The sequence below is a fragment of the Sander lucioperca genome, chromosome 7 (genome assembly GCF_008315115.2).
Source record: "Sander lucioperca isolate FBNREF2018 chromosome 7, SLUC_FBN_1.2, whole genome shotgun sequence".
Lineage (NCBI taxonomy): Eukaryota > Metazoa > Chordata > Actinopteri > Perciformes > Percidae > Sander > Sander lucioperca.
This window is the reverse complement of record NC_050179.1, coordinates 6685312-6701056: the sequence shown is the minus strand read 5'-3', so window position 1 is coordinate 6701056 and position 15745 is coordinate 6685312. Positions and strand designations below refer to the sequence as shown.

The 15745-nt window shown below is 40.6% G+C and overlaps 1 protein-coding gene across 2 annotated transcripts in view; it reads right to left on the bottom strand.

The window, feature by feature from the left end:
* tubgcp6 (tubulin, gamma complex associated protein 6) overlaps positions 1-15745 on the bottom strand; it is a 31262-nt gene that overhangs the window by 13013 nt on the left and 2504 nt on the right. Inside the window, exons 4-18 of one of the 2 annotated variants that reach the window (XM_031283308.2) lie at positions 15224-15437; positions 14084-14242; positions 12822-12943; positions 12610-12673; positions 12399-12508; positions 12161-12252; positions 9290-9429; positions 5709-5858; positions 5042-5123; positions 4458-4546; positions 3719-3834; positions 2500-2638; positions 2016-2114; positions 1262-1900; positions 1-1231 (exon numbers count right to left, since the gene is read on the bottom strand). The exon at positions 1-1231 is cut by the window's left edge and continues 156 nt beyond it. In XM_031283308.2, the coding sequence (XP_031139168.2) occupies positions 1-1231; positions 1262-1900; positions 2016-2114; positions 2500-2638; positions 3719-3834; positions 4458-4546; positions 5042-5123; positions 5709-5858; positions 9290-9429; positions 12161-12252; positions 12399-12508; positions 12610-12673; positions 12822-12943; positions 14084-14242; positions 15224-15437 (3446 nt within the window). Of the gene's footprint in view, positions 1901-2015; positions 2115-2499; positions 2639-3718; positions 3835-4457; positions 4547-5041; positions 5124-5708; positions 5859-9289; positions 9430-12160; positions 12253-12398; positions 12509-12609; positions 12674-12821; positions 12944-14083; positions 14243-15223; positions 15438-15745 lie in introns of both variants that reach the window. The other variant, XM_031283307.2, reaches the window with a different exon arrangement.

Here is a 15745-nt window from a genome sequence, read left to right as displayed (position 1 = left end):
CCCCCAGGGTTGAATCAGAGGAGTGGCCGTAGGTGCTGCCGGGTAGTTGTGATGGAAGTGGTTTAGTTTTGGACACAACACATCCAACGCCTAAATTTGAGTCTGAAGAATGACCATAGGCACTTCCAGGTAGAGGAGAACGCTTGGGTCTGTCTCCTGAAACTACACATCCACCTCCCAACCCTGAGTCTGAAGAATGACCATAAGCACTGCCAGGTAGAGGACAACGTTTGGGTTCATCTCCTGAAACTACACATCCACCACCCAACCCTGAGTCTGAAGAATGACCATAGGCACTTCCAGGTAGAGGAGAACGTTTGGGTTCATCTCCTGAAACTACACATCCACCTCCCAACCCCGAGTCTGAAGAATGACCATAAGCACTGCCAGGTAGAGGAGAACGTTTGGGTTCTTCTCCTGAAACTACACATCCACCACCTAACCCTGAGTCTGAGGAGTGACCATAAGAGCTTCCAGGTAGAGCAGACAAGGCGGGTTCAGTTCCAGACACCACACAGCCTGATTGAAGCATGCAGTCTGAGGCATGCCCATGTTTACTCTCACGAGGTCTTGCTTCAGGTATGTTAGACAGAAATTCGCCCACTTTTATATTAGCATCAGAGGAGTGACCGTGGATGCTGGGAGCAGGAAGTGGCACAACAACATCTGAGATATTTTCTCCAACTTTAATGTGGGCATCTGAACTGTGGCCATGAACGTTTGGAAAGGACAGAGGGGCGACTACATCTGAAACATTTTCCCCAACTTTAATGTGAGCATCAGAAGAGTGACTGTGAAGACTGGAGGAAGGTAGAGAAGCATCAACTTCCAAAATATGTTCTCCAATTTTTATATGGGAATCTGAGGCATGACCGTGGACGTTAGGGGATGGAAGAAGAGCAGTTACCTCTGATACAAGTTGTCCAACCTTTACGCGAGCATCAGAGGAATGTCCATGGACTCTAGGTAAAGACTGCTGGGCAACGGCATCTAAAACCAGCTCTCCAGCTTTAAGGTGAGCACTGGGGAGATGAACATTTGGCAAGTAATTATTATCACCATCTTTATCTTGAGCATCTGAGCTGCGGTCTTGAGTGCTTTTAGGATTTGCATCAGGTGGCTCAATCCCACCACAGTCAGAAAGACTTGTCACTGCTTTGTAATGACGATTATCCTTGCCACTTTCTTCTCGTGTGGTGGACAAAGCTGCATCAAGCACATCATTGTCTTTTGTAGCCTCAACAGAGTTACCCTTGTCTTTATTTGCCTCTTTACTTTCTAAATTCCCCATTTCAATGATCATAGATGCAACTTCTGCCTGCTTGTTGTCTGTCATAGAGCCACTCCCATCTACTAGCTGCACTGAGGCTTGAGAAGGATGTCCATAAATGCTTGCTTTAGATGTATTCTGAAGCTCCTCTGGGGTGTACTGGCCTAGAGTCAAGCTGGATTTGGAGGCTTGGCCAAAGGGGCTGGCTTTGGGGAGACAATCCTGGACTTGAGACATGTTCTCTCCAATGGGGATGTGAGAAAAAGAGGGATGGTTTTGGATCAAGTCAGGCTGGACAGCAGGTCCCCAGCGAGGTCGGGGCTGGACTGAGGCTTGACCCGTGATACCTTCAAGTGGACTAAAGGGGGCACTGAAGTCATAGTCTACTAGCTGTGCCGTAGGACACACTTCAGGTAGGTCAGAGCCAATCTCCTGTAGGGCGATGTCCACCTGCTGACTGGTAGGATTTGGTGACTTAGGAAGAAAATCATTGATGTCAATGTTCTCAGAGATGAGTGCGAGGTTTACTGTAAGGTGGGTGAGAGTAGGTGAAGATGGGTCAGGTGATACACCATCAGATTCTTGAGTCTCTGCTGGCTGCTGCTCAGACATATGCTGAGTGGGAGATTCCTGTTGAGAGACAATGCTAATGAGCACACACTGCATATGTGATGATAATGAGCATAATTAAGTGGAAAGAAATGGGAATTTACGTTTTTTTTTTTAAAACACTGTGCTGTCATACCAGTGATGGTTGTAGTGCACTCTGTTGTGCTGAGGTAACAGGTGGAAACACTTTCATGGGAGGTCTCTTCTGGCCTAGAGGATATTTCTCTAGCATTGCCTAGAAAAGAAGAGAGCTTTGGTTAAAATTACTTCTCTTACCTTAAATCTTTAATAGTAACTAAGTTTTTTTTTTTTATTATTTGATTAGGACAATGCACATTAATCAACATTTCTGTAGATAAGCCAGTGTTAGCCAGTCGGCTAATTTTCAACTGTAATCCTAATTACCCAGCATGCATGTCTTTGTGGTGGGAAGAAACCGGAGCACCCGGAGGAAACCCACGCAAACACGGGGAGAACATGCAAACTCCACACAGAAAGGCCTGGAATGACCTGAGTCAAACCTAGAACCTTCTTGCTGTGAGGCAGAAGTGCTAACCACTGAGCCACCGTGCTGCCTATATATTTTCCTTGGCCTCTGTGTGTGTTATTAGATTACAAACCTGAGTCTGCTGCCTGTCATGCATGAAGAACTGAGTCCGGGGTACGTCAAGTCTCATTCGCTGCACCCGCCACATGGCCCGTCTCTCTCTGCGAGCGGCATCCTCTGAGAGACGACTGTACTGAGCTATCAGCTCCTTCCTACAATGTGAGTGTAAAAACACACAAGTTACAAGTAAATAATCTAGCTGAGGGTTTCATCCAGAGCAACTTGCAGGAAATGCATGTCTAGGAAAGGGCCATGCCGAGCTGCAAATAACGACCTTAATAAATAATCATTTCCATGATCGATTCATCTCTTTTCTTGATTAGTCAATGAATCATTTAGCCTGAAAAATGTCAGAAAATAGTGAAAAATGCCAAATCCAAAATCAAAGTGGATAGCTTCATATCAGTACTCAACTTAGATAAGGATAGCCAAAAATAATATTCGCTACTTTTCTTAAACACAGATTGACTAATGTAATTTCTGCCGACAAGTCTTGATATTCCATCATACTATAAATAATGTCATATTTGAATACTGAATCATTTATATTCAAATTTGAGTGTGACTCATCCAGCAATCAGTGTTCTTTCTACTCTTCGATGATAAGCGTTCATGTGCATGTGCTCAAGAGGGACTCTGAGAAGCATATTGGTCTGCAATATGGCTGTGTGTGAATATGTGCGTTCAGGCTCTGAATTCAAATTCCTTAACCCATTGTCATCCACTTTAATCTATAATTGATTAATCAGTTAAGGCCTGTAAAAAAATATATGAAAAATAAGTTTTTTTAACTCAATGAAATACTTATTTTCAGTTTATATAGAATATTTTTACAGCACATCCCACATGACAAGGTACTTAAATCCTGAAACTCTGCAACAAATACTACTGCAAGGAAGAAATGGTAAAGGAAGCCATTGTGAATTGGTTGGGTGAAAAGCTGTAGGGGCTACACATCATCGATCTAACTAACAACTTTTAGCCATCTTATGGAAATCCACTTATGCCATGCTCGCATTACAGACTGTGATCACATTTGCTCATACTGCGCCATCATGCCATTATCCCAACTGCATGGAAATTCGGCACAAACCCAGCTGCTGAAATACCCAGCCTGCACAGATGGAATTGATGTCCCATCATGTTTGTGCACATAGTCAATCTTAACAGAGATGAATCCATCATCAATAAAACATTTACATCTCTAGTAGCGGCTGTAAAAGCAGTCAGACCTGGCTCTCTGCTCCAGTTGCTCCTCGAGGGCTTGTAGTCTTTTTTCTCTGTCCCTCAGCTCTCTGGCAAAGCTGAAGTCATCCTCCTCCTGCCTCTTTGTGGCTACACTTCGCCACTGGTGACACACACACACACACACACACACACACACACACACACACACACACACACACACACACACACACACACACACACACACACACACACACACACACTCTTGCTAAAATGGACATTGAAAGGCTGTGGGTGAAGTGTATGAATCCACATTTATTTTTGCATTATTCTCTCCCAAACATACATTTCTGATCCTTAGAATCAGCTCATTATTTAGCTGTACAACTTTACTGTTTTGGTTCATTCTCGTAGCGCTATAGCAGGCAGCTGTTTTAAGCAAAAAACACTCTGTACACTACGTGCTCAGCACCAAATGGACGCAGTTAGCAACTAGCTGGTGAACATAGTGGAGCATTTCATAGCTAAAGAGCCAGATATTTCGCTTAGGAGTTGGCAGAGACAACACAACTCCAAATGAATGATGTTGCTCTGTGTCTGCTAGATTTGTAAATAGTAACTGTTTGCTAACAAGTTCGCCATATCAACTTAAAAGGTGATTTTGTAAATAATATTTCTTTGCAGGTTTAACATTTGATCATTGTCGATAAGACCGTCTTGTTTTGGTCTCTCTCCCTCCAACACACCATATTTTCTTACTCGCTTACACTCACACATACACACTACCTCTTGCTCCTGCTCCAGGTGCTGTTTCAGCTCCTTAAAACGCTCCCTCTTCTTGGCCTCCTCAGCCAGACGTTGTGACACCTGGCGCCCTACAGGAGCCGAGAAAGATAACACTGGGCTGCTTACCCCCTCCCCCACGTAGAAAAGCACATAGCATCTCTGTCTCTCTCACATGAAAACAAAACAACATCACCATCTGCCTCATGCAAACACACAAATATGCCTATGCCAAGACACGCATAGAGCATCAGGCCACACTTTCCACCACCCCTCCCAAACTTTGCCACACATCTTTTGAAGTAAGAAGTAAGAAATGATGTGATGAGGAGTTTGCTAAACTGTGCGAGCGATGATAGGATTTCAGTAGCCCATAGTGCTGTAAGCCATTCCTCACTGCTATTGCCCCTGTGCATCTCTGCTGCTCTCCTGAGGGGGACTAATGGAGCTGAAGGAAACTCTCGTAGTCAAGAAGTGAGTGTGGGTTATACGGGAGAGTGCATATACATCAAGCAGTATGTAAAGTTATGCAGTGTGTGTGTGTGTGTGTGTGTGTGTGTGTGTGTGTGTGTGTGTGTAACACTAACCGCGGATGCTCTCCAGGGTTTTGGCCGCTGACTCTCTGACCTGATTGATCAGCTCCTGGCGTGCCTGCTCTGCTCGCTGGGCCTTACAATAGACAGACAAGAAATCATCATTAACAAAGATCTACCCGGCTGCCCTGTAGCTCACCTGTCCTCCCCCCACACCTCTGCAAGTCAGCACTGCCAGCACACACACGATATAGGTCACACACACCAGGTTGTTACACTAAATCAAGCAGCATGCAAGCCCCAGACTTGGGCTGCACAATCATAATGACTCGCTGCTGAAATTCTCAGTACTTGAGGGGCAGGGTCCCCATCATGGATCATTGAAAAAATTAAAATAAAAAATAAATAAACTTTATCTCTCTCTTAAGGGACAATACCTGTGTAATGACTTATCTTAGTGTCTTAAAGGGAGCCTAAACTTCAGGGAAGGCAGCTCCCCTTGATTTTTTAAAATCCATTTAAGTAAGCTAGCAGAGACAAAATGGTGTCTTTATTAGGGTAATACGCCATGTTGACTGCCATGTCTACTAACATGGAAACAAATTCTTATATCTTAAGTGCAGCAATATTGACAAATGCTCAGACTTGAGAAGAAAATGTGTAAAAATACATCACAAGTAAGATGCTACTGCATGGAAACAAAACGCATGAGTATCAGTACTTGCTCCTCCCTGCTGATGGCGCTATGTTTAGCAACCCGCTCCATGCGTCCGCGGTACACAGCACAGTCCCTCTCGATATCCTCCACCTCCCGGAGGGAGAAGGTGACAGCAATGCGAGGCACCGGCAGCTCCGACCAGCAGATGTAGTGCTGTGGACACAGTTAACAGAATGTTAGTACTAAAAAGAAGGTTTTGTTGTTTTAAGAGTTAATCCTGATGTCTTATTTTGATCCCAAATGTTTATTCTTGAGCAGAAACTCATAATTATTTTCACTGTTGATTAATATTTAATGTATTCACGATATAAGCTGCAGCTGGGTTAGGCAGAAGAATTGTAACAATACTGTTAGACCCAATCAATATCCTTCTCTTTCATACTGATTCCGCTTGAGCAGTAAAACTTAGCTTTTCAAGTTAATTAAATCATGTCTGTCTGCTCTCCAAAAGTTAGAGGGGGCAGACCTTCTTTTGTCACACGGCAGGAAGAAACCCTTTGTTTATCTGTCTTGGAGCCGACCCCTGCTGGTGTGCCAACTAGATTAGAACAAAGAATGTTTATTCCTGTAGCTTGAAAATAATTTACATCCCCATGACAAGACATTCATCTATGACCGAGAGTAACACATATGAATTTAAAAGTACGTCCTTCTTAAGGGGGCAACGAAGAGATCCAATGAGATGCAGTCAGGGGCATGGACATGCCACCGCGCCAACGAAGGACCAATGGACAATGGTCCTAAACCACGTGGGGAAAAGGAACCGCCCACAACTCCAGGAGAACGAAGTGAGCAGCGTAGGGAAGGAGAGGGACTGAAAGGTGTGGATCCGTTAGGAGAGACAGCTATTCAGCCCGCTGCAGCGTAACAACTTTTTTGTCATGCCATTTTGTTATTAAATCTTTTTGTTAAATCTTCATTGGACCAAGCCTCTCCTTTCTCAAAATCTGAAAACACGACAATATGCCAATCATTTTCTTGATGAGTTGATTGGTCTATTACACCTCAGGAAAGAGTGAAAAGTGTCTATACCATCATATAAGATCTATATAATCAGAGACAAATGTTTGGCATTTCTGCTTGAAAAATGACAATCAATTATCAAAATAGTCGTTTAACTTTCTGTTCATCAACTAATTGATTAAAGGTGCACTATGCGTTTCTGCATGCTTTCAGCGCGATTTCATTTTTGTCTCAAATCGTAGGCATCTCTCCTTGATCCGCTAGCTGCCTGCCCCCTGAATACACTGTGAAAAAGCCCGGTCTCAGGAGACAACACGGGTCGTAAACGTCAAACAAACACTAGAGGCACAGGATGTGCACCAAAATACAACAAACACGTTCCAGCCAATCACCGACAAGATGGTTGGGGGTTAGTGACAGTTAGTCAGTTAGTCATGACAGTTACAGAAACATGAGGGGAGGGGCAAGCTTGCTCCATTTTGTTTTGAATTTACTTGGAACGTCAACAGAAGTAACGTCATGCAGGAATGCATAGTGCACCTTTAATAGACTAATTGTTGCAGCTCCAGTACCTTTTGTAACCAAAAATGTACTATCTACTAAAAAAGGAAGCAATGTGCCTCAGAGTATTGTTTGTTGGAAATTCTTTCGAATAACTAACTAATCCCTACAGTTGAACCTACATGTTAACCAGTAGAGCATTGGGTGTTTCATTCAAAACATCAGCCATAACATACTTTTCCCCTAAAAATACGTCATTTTTTGCCACATCAAACAGACGGGTCCACCTTTAGTTAGCACATTAGGAACAATCCTTTAACTTTTGCATTTTTTTAATACACAATTTCACATGTGTTCATTGCCATCCTGCAATTTGTCTAGGAATAACAGACCCCAACACTAGTGTAAATTAGCATACAGAGAAAGACTGTAGCTACAGAATGCCAATTAGCTAGGAGCATGGGCCCTGCGGTTTAGGTCAGGTAGGTCAAGTCATAAAAAACATTATGTGCTGGTAAATCAGCAGGCGAGTCACAGAGCAGTGAGGAAATTAAATACAATTAGATTACATAAAAACAACGCTTCACTGAAGCTTTCCATTTGTCTGGCATGCTAAGCTTCCTGTCATCATGCCAAATTGGGGGGGTCTATTCATTTACAAAAATAACTCTTAAGCTTAGGGTTTTAAACAGGTACTTTGCAGGCAGTAGTGCTGTGAGTCACACAGTAACTCAAAATGATACATTGATTTTATCATACAGGCATATGCAAGACATTGCAAGAATATCATCTAGATTTGAAACAATTAGTCATGTAATCGATTAGTCCATTGACAGAACATTGATTAATAATTTGATTAATTTTTAAAAACAAAAATGCTAAACATTTTATTGTCTCTGCTCCTAAAATGTTACATTTTGCTGTTTTTCCTTGTCTTACATTATAGCAAACTGTTGGTCGGACAAAAAAGAAAGAGCTATTTGGACACGACACCTTGGATTCTGGGAAATTGCGATGGACATTTTTCACCATTTTCTGATGTTTTATAGACCAAACAATTATATTAATTGGTTAAATTAAATAATTGTTAGTTGCCGCCCTAATATCTTCTGATCCATCTAGGGCTGCAACTAACGATTCATTTCATGACTGATTAATCTGGCAATTTTCTTCTTGATTAAACACTTTTCACACAATTCGTTTTTTTCTATAAAATATTAGAAAAGCCAATGAAAAATGTTGATCATAAGCTTCTTAAAGTCAAAGGTGTCATCTTCAAATATCTTGCTTTGTCTGACCAACAGTCCAAACCCCAAAAATATTCAGTTTACATTTGATATGAAACATTTTAGGAATTGGGACTAGGGAATGGTTACCATTTTCAAAATAGTTGCTATTATTAATTATTTTTCTGTAGAGCGACTTATTGATTAATCGACTAATCGTAACACCCCTAGATACATCACGATAATGCTGTGACACAGGAGGAAAAAAAAAATATATATATATATATATATATATATATATATAAAATGGCAATATTTGTTAAAAATGGCAATATTTGTTATTTTACAAAGCAGGACTCAAACTGGAAAAAGTCTGTGTCGGTGACAGAGAGCAGAACAGTTTAGTGAGTTCAAATATTTGCAAAAAATGATGAAAACACTTCTGTCTCAGTACCACAAGACAATTTATCACAACACTGATGCATGTGTATTGATAATGTTTTACAGGAGCCCATGTCCCCATATTATTGATTTTTTGTCCCATCCTCTTTGGGCAGTATGGATTTCCAAATGGGTAGAAACATGTTATGGCAGGTAGATAATTGTGGAGTGGATGTGGATGCATTTCGTGGATGGCAGATTCAATCTGTGCATCTCTTAGCCAGTACAGTACATTGAAACAGCAAGAAAAACAGATGAAATATGGTAGGGTAATCTTAAGGTTTAACGTTTTATACGTCTAATTTATTCACTTTAAACAACAGTCAAAGATTCTCTCTGTACTTAATAAATTAAAACTTAATGAAGTTTAATGCATTGATATCTTTCCACAACATGCAGCTGCATAAACCCCCTCATCTGCATGTGTGAATGTGTTAAATGTGCAAAACAAACCTGCGGGCAGCAGATCTTAAGGAGGTTGATGGTCTTTCCACAGACATACACGTCGTTGGCAATGTCTCTCAGGAAGATGGGCACACAATCCTCCACATCCTTTGAGATCAGAGTGTAGCCTTGGACCCAGAAGTGTTTGTCTGCACAAATCCAAAGACGCATATTAGATGCTGCTTTACAATTTAGACCAAGTCGTTTTCCTGGTCCATTATGCCTCGGATAACAATACAACATTCACAACTGAAGAAAAAAAAAGTAATACTCAGCCTGCACTGGGCCTAAAACTTTTCCTTATTAGTATGACTTACGGGGCATGGTAAGACTCTGGTCGCTTGAATTAACACTTGGAAATTGTTAGCGCTTAGCTCAGTGATCCTAAGCAAAAAGCATAAGAGAACATGAATGCACTGAGCTTCCAGAGCTCTTTACAGAAAGCCTGCGGCTTGCCAAGAAAGCTTAGCCGCCGATTGCTTCCCTGGCTGATGGACTTCGAGGAGAACAATGACATTTGTGTGTCCTCCAAAAAGGAGGAGCAAGAAGTGCAGAGGCTCACCGCAGGAGTTGATGAGGTGTAGCGATGAGCAAATGAACCTCTTAGACAGACAAAGCCGAGGTGATGGTCTGACCTTGAATGGGGTGTTGCATGACATACAATATTTGGACAGGCTATAATGATTCATATAAATCCAAATTTATGGAGTACTGTCAAAATGAAGCGGTTACAGTGTGTACTCATTTGGGGAACAGGCTTTCATCAAGATTATTCTTTGCTTACAAACAATTCCCTAATAGAGGGCTGCAACTAACGATTATTTACATTATCGATTAATCTGCCAATGATTTTCTTAGTTATTCGTTTTGTCTATACAATGTCAGAAAATAGTGATATAGAGCAGTGGTGGAATGTAACTAAGTACATATACTCAAGTACTGTACTTAAGTACAAATTTGCGGTACTTATACTATATTTATATTTCTCTGCATTGAGTACTTTTACTTCTAATATTTTAAATACATTTTCCTGATGATTCTTACATACTTTTACTTAAGTAAAGTACTCATACCACACTGTAAAAATTACAAGTAAAAGTCATGCATTGCAAATGTTACTTAAGTAAAGGATCTGAATACTTCTTCCACCACTGGTATAGAGCCACATTTTCAAATGAACTTTTCTCCCCCCAACAGTCCAAAGATACTCAATTCTAGGGGTGGGAATCAATTGGCACCTCACGATTCGATTCCGAGGCCAACGATTCAATTCTAAACTGATTATCGATGCAAACATTTTTTTATGTACATTTCCATGCATGATTTAAAAAAATATACATATAAATCTGAATTTGCTACTCAGAGTTTGCTAATCATTTCCTAGACAAAGCTTAGATTTTGACATATACAATATTTGTCGCACACAAGTTTTAATGAAATGTTTTGTCTACGGAGGTTTTTATTTTGTAGTCATTCCATGCTGAAGCCTTAAACGTGCTTGAGAAAGTCACCTTCTCTCACAGTAATCTTCCATGTCAGAGGCTCAGTCATGTTTAAAGGTGGAGAATTGGCTTCTTAGAACAGGAAACATGAGGTGGTCAGATGTCATGTGATAAAGTAGATGAACAGCCTATATGTGTTTTGCCTAATTATTTTATATATGTTTTATTAGATCATGTGTATATATACAAATTTCCTTTTGGCCATTTTTGTGTGTTTTTTTTCTGCACTCTTGCCTAAACTCTAAGTTGTTGTCCATTATCCCATCCTCTTTCAGTCACTCTGTTTTCTGATTTGACTTTTAAATAAAAATCAACACATTTTATTTATTTTTTTAAATCGATTATTAACTTCTAGAGAGAATCGCGATGCATCTAAGAATCGATTATTTTTCCCACCCCTATTCAATTCACTGTCATATATGCCACAGAAAAGCAACAAATCCTTATATTTGAAAAGATTGCACCATCCAGAAAGTTGGGCATTTTTACATGACAAATTACTTAAATAATTAAACGATTTCCATAATAAACTAATTTTCTGTCGATTGATAAATCGTTTCAGCTCTGCCATAACGTGCATATCTCGTTTTCCAAAAAAATACAAAATCTAAAAGACTAATTGGTCAGGACTTTTGATGACATCGCATTTTACTTTTGGATGTTGTGATGGGCATTTGTTTCTACTTTGTTGTTTTGTAGACCAAATGATTAATCTGTAAATCGAGAAAATAATCAGCAGTTTAATAGATAATAAAAAAATAATTGTTATTGGCAGCCTTAACTGCAACACTCACAACACTCAATGACTTGAGCTGTAACAAATGAATGTGTCTTTATATCAAACAGTAAACATGAAAATCTGTTAAATCTTCAGTCAGCCAGCCAGTTCCTGTAGAGTACAGATGGGTCTGTATTTATGTGCCTTGCAAAGATCATTTCCCACTGTCTCAATGCCACTCTTCTGCTCTCCTTAAAAAGCCAAGTCATTAATTGGTTTAAAAAAAAAAAAGTCAGCTAGATATGTCATAAGCAATTACAAGAGAAGAAATGTAAGAAAAAAAAAATTTTATTTCAAAAAAAGGTTTCAGCCAGCATGGTGTACCAACTGAAAAGAACAAAGGAACATTATTTGTTTGTGTCTGTCCCTGTGGCTTAGTGAGCGGAGATGGCTCTAGTCTCCAAAGCTGTGGTAGCTGATTTTGTTTCCCACTGATTATCATCCAATAACTTCATGACATCCTTTATAGACACAAGGACAAATCCAACTAGGCAATAAAGGCTGTAATGAAACCTCTTTTTTTCTGCTAGACAATCTGTCAGGCAGGCTTTTCATTTTCAGAAGCTGCTGACTGAAGACGCCATGTGTGTGTCGTCTCACCTCTGAAGACGAGATAGTCCTCATTAACCTGGATCATGAATTCTCCATAAACATCCCGAAACACGCCGCTATACACCCAGTCAGACACAAACCTAAGTGAAGCACAGTAAAAACAGTCACACCCAGTCCTGACAATCTCCGAAAAAATATCAATAGATCAATGAAGTGAAATCATGTCCTCGGGTTATATTATTTGTTGTTTTGAAGACACGTCTGTATGGGGAGCGCAGTGACTGACCGTGTATAAGGTTCACAGCTGCTCTTCAGCAGCGACAGGAGGACCGCGCAGTTCTCGTTGCTGCAGTTATTCTGTGCTTCATTGTACAGGTAGGACAGCAGTTTAACACCCTGAGGAGAGCCACATGGCACTGAGCTGACATCCCATCTGATAGGCTAAACACAGCAATAATGGATGACATATTGCAGTTTACAGATAAAAGAGAACTCACCACAGGGAAGGTAGCCTGGCCTGCACCCAAAGGCCCATCTACGCAGCACAGTTCTGACAGGTACCTTAGATTAAAAGAAAGCAGAGATTTTTTTGATCTGATGATATTTGCATCGTGGTTCTCTCAAACACGACTGTACTGTCGACTGGGTGAGGTTGAGGTTTAAAATGAACTCCAATTGAAATGAAACTAGACACATAAAAGGCAAAAACCTCAGTTGGCGGCCCACTTTGCGGAAGAGGAAGCCAATAGTCAACAGGCTGAGGGTGGGTGGAGTGCTGAGAACGCAAGCCCTGTAGTAATGCAGATACTTCCGCAGACCACCTGTAAAAGCCTTGGAGAGAAACACAATGTTATATTTTTATTTTATTTCATTATCTATGAAGGTGTAAAAGCACTGAAATGGTCACTTCAGTATAGATGATAAATGCACTAGTACTTTTGCACTTTTTGACATATTGTACCTTTTTACCTATTATACTTAATGTGCCTTTAAGGTGTTGGTTATTGTTGGCCACTGCCATTAACGCCTGTGTATTAAAACTCTTTTGTTACATTATCATATTTGTGTTTCAGATTGTTTGTGTATTTATGTTTGCAAACTCACTTGTCTCAAATTTCCCCTTAAGGGCCGAATACTTTTTTTTAATTGAAGATCACAACTATGGTAACAACAAAAGTCCCATGCAGAGTAGAGCTTAGATCAGCCCAAAAAATCAAGCCGAACCTGCCCGAGCACGTTGCGTCCGAGACCGGCCCGACACATTAACTGTAATTCTGAGCCCGAGCCCGATTTAAACCCGACAATTTTTTAATACGTGGGCCGCTGACGTTCTCAACTACAATTCAGAGTTGTTTGAACTACAGAAATCTGTTTAGAATAATACAACAAGGACGAAGCATGTAAACTGCGCTGTTTGTTTAGAATGGAACGGATCGCAAGTGGAGCCGAATGAAGAAATGTAAAAAAAAAAGAAACAATGATGAACAACATATTGTTGTCATTGCCCACGACTTGTTTAAACTGCTTCCATACCTCCGACTTTCCTCCACACTTGCTCAAAGTTAATTCTCCTGTTTCTCTTTTTTTCTTTACATCTTCAAGCTCCCGGTGTGATGCGTGCGAGAGGAGGAGACTCCGCGCATGACACGTGCTGCATTTTGTAACTGCAGCCTAACTTTTGTACACATTTGTTACTTTTATATAGCCTATATATATATATTTATAATATTTCTGATTATGGCATAGCTTTCTCCCCACCCAAATAGGATAATAAGGTAATGGATAAAAAAAAAAAAAAATTGCTTGATCAAGGCCCGAGGATGTGGCGGAAAATAACGGCCCGAGCCAGACCCGAAGAACGGTCGGGCTCGGGCCGAGAATCTAAACTCTAATGCAGAGTACGAGTCGAGGAGGGAGGGAGGGGTAAAATGTGCAGTCTCAACAATATTAAAGATGATTATAGAAACGTACCTGAAAGACTAGGCCTTTTTTTCCAGCACTCGGCAGAGAAAAGCGACTAAGCCTCAAGTAGTGGGTGCCATACTGGGCCAACTCCCCCAAGAGACGAGACACACTCTCTGGAGAGGCTCCGGACACGCACACACCAGGTCTGACATCAAACTGAACGCTCTGTGAAGGAGATTACATATTTACAGATGGTGGACAAAATACAATAAATAGCTGTACAATCTAATAACATCCAATAAACTAGACCGTCTTTGTAAAGCTTATAATATTGAATTTTTGTTGAGGCTGTCAGAGAGTCGCCTCCATGGTGATTTCGGAAGGCATGGTTTGTGGTGTTATTATATTAGACCGCCATACATAATTAGGTGTTTGTTATGTTGTCCCCTCCATGGTTGTTTTATGAGAACTGGATACAAAGGTCCTAGACAGGACCCTTCTGGGGGGACAGAAATAACAGACAATATTTTGTACACTACTACAAACCAAAGTCTCAAAGATTAGCTTTGAGTTTGATACACCTCTCTGACAGTTTCAACAAAGCTTTTAACATTATAAGGCATCTGATGCAGAACTATCGTATTTGATTACATTAGATTGTACAGGTGCTCATGTTATAGTGTTCACCTATTCTACCAGCCTGCATGTTAATGAATGATAAAGTCTGCTAGAGAGCGAGAACACATGGGGCTACAAGGAAGTAAAAAAAATAAAGATTAAATTTATGTAGTAAATAACTATCTTCTGGAGACATAAAAAAAACGTAATGGGAAACAATTAAGCAACAGAAGAGCTCTCCTGTGGTTTTATTTATCGCATTAGGAATATTTTCCTGTATTTCCTCATCATTTAATGTATCTGGTCAGGCAACTGACTGTGCTTGACACTGTCACTTTATTTCTTTTTGTTGTTTTGAGGTAAAATGCTTTTATAAGTCAACTGGGTTTGTTTATATCACATATGCACAGATTGCCCATTGATTCTGCTCTGTGTCTCTTCTCTCTGTGTTTTTAAGTACTTGTATGCTATCACAGTGCTATCACTTCATTCACTTTTATCACTTCAGTCTGACAGACCCCTAAAACAGCAAATCGACTGCATTTTATTGCATTTAAGAGACTGATAAATAAAGATAATGAAATGCACCTGGTTGAGAGGGAAGGTCGTGGACGCCACTCCGATCAAGACGTTGAGGAGGTCAAATACCAGCAGTGCCTGAGAGTCCAGGGGCAGCGGGAGGAGAGGAGAAGGTGTAGCAGTGCTGACCACTCTCATCTCCCCCTCCCATAGACGATAGAGCTGGTCAAAGGCCTCCCTGCCTCCCTCTGTTAGATAGAGTGACTCTCTTTTCCCTGGTGGGCTAGTAGGGAAAATTGAGTAAAATTTGGTGTTCCAGAGAGGGAGAGTGAAACTGAAAACATAACTAACTATATATGGAGCTCACCAATCATTGTTGACTTTGTAGGTTATACTCCATCTATTACTTGCTAACCCGCTTCTTTTGTCTTAGTTTTGTGACATTGCATACCTTATTTACTAGTCAAGCAACAAAAAGATTTTTTCCAAAAACTTTGATCACTTGATCACAAGTCATTCATCTAGGAAAAATGCCAAACGTCCACTGGGACTCAATCTTTAAAAATTGTGCATTTCTTCATTTTAGATTTT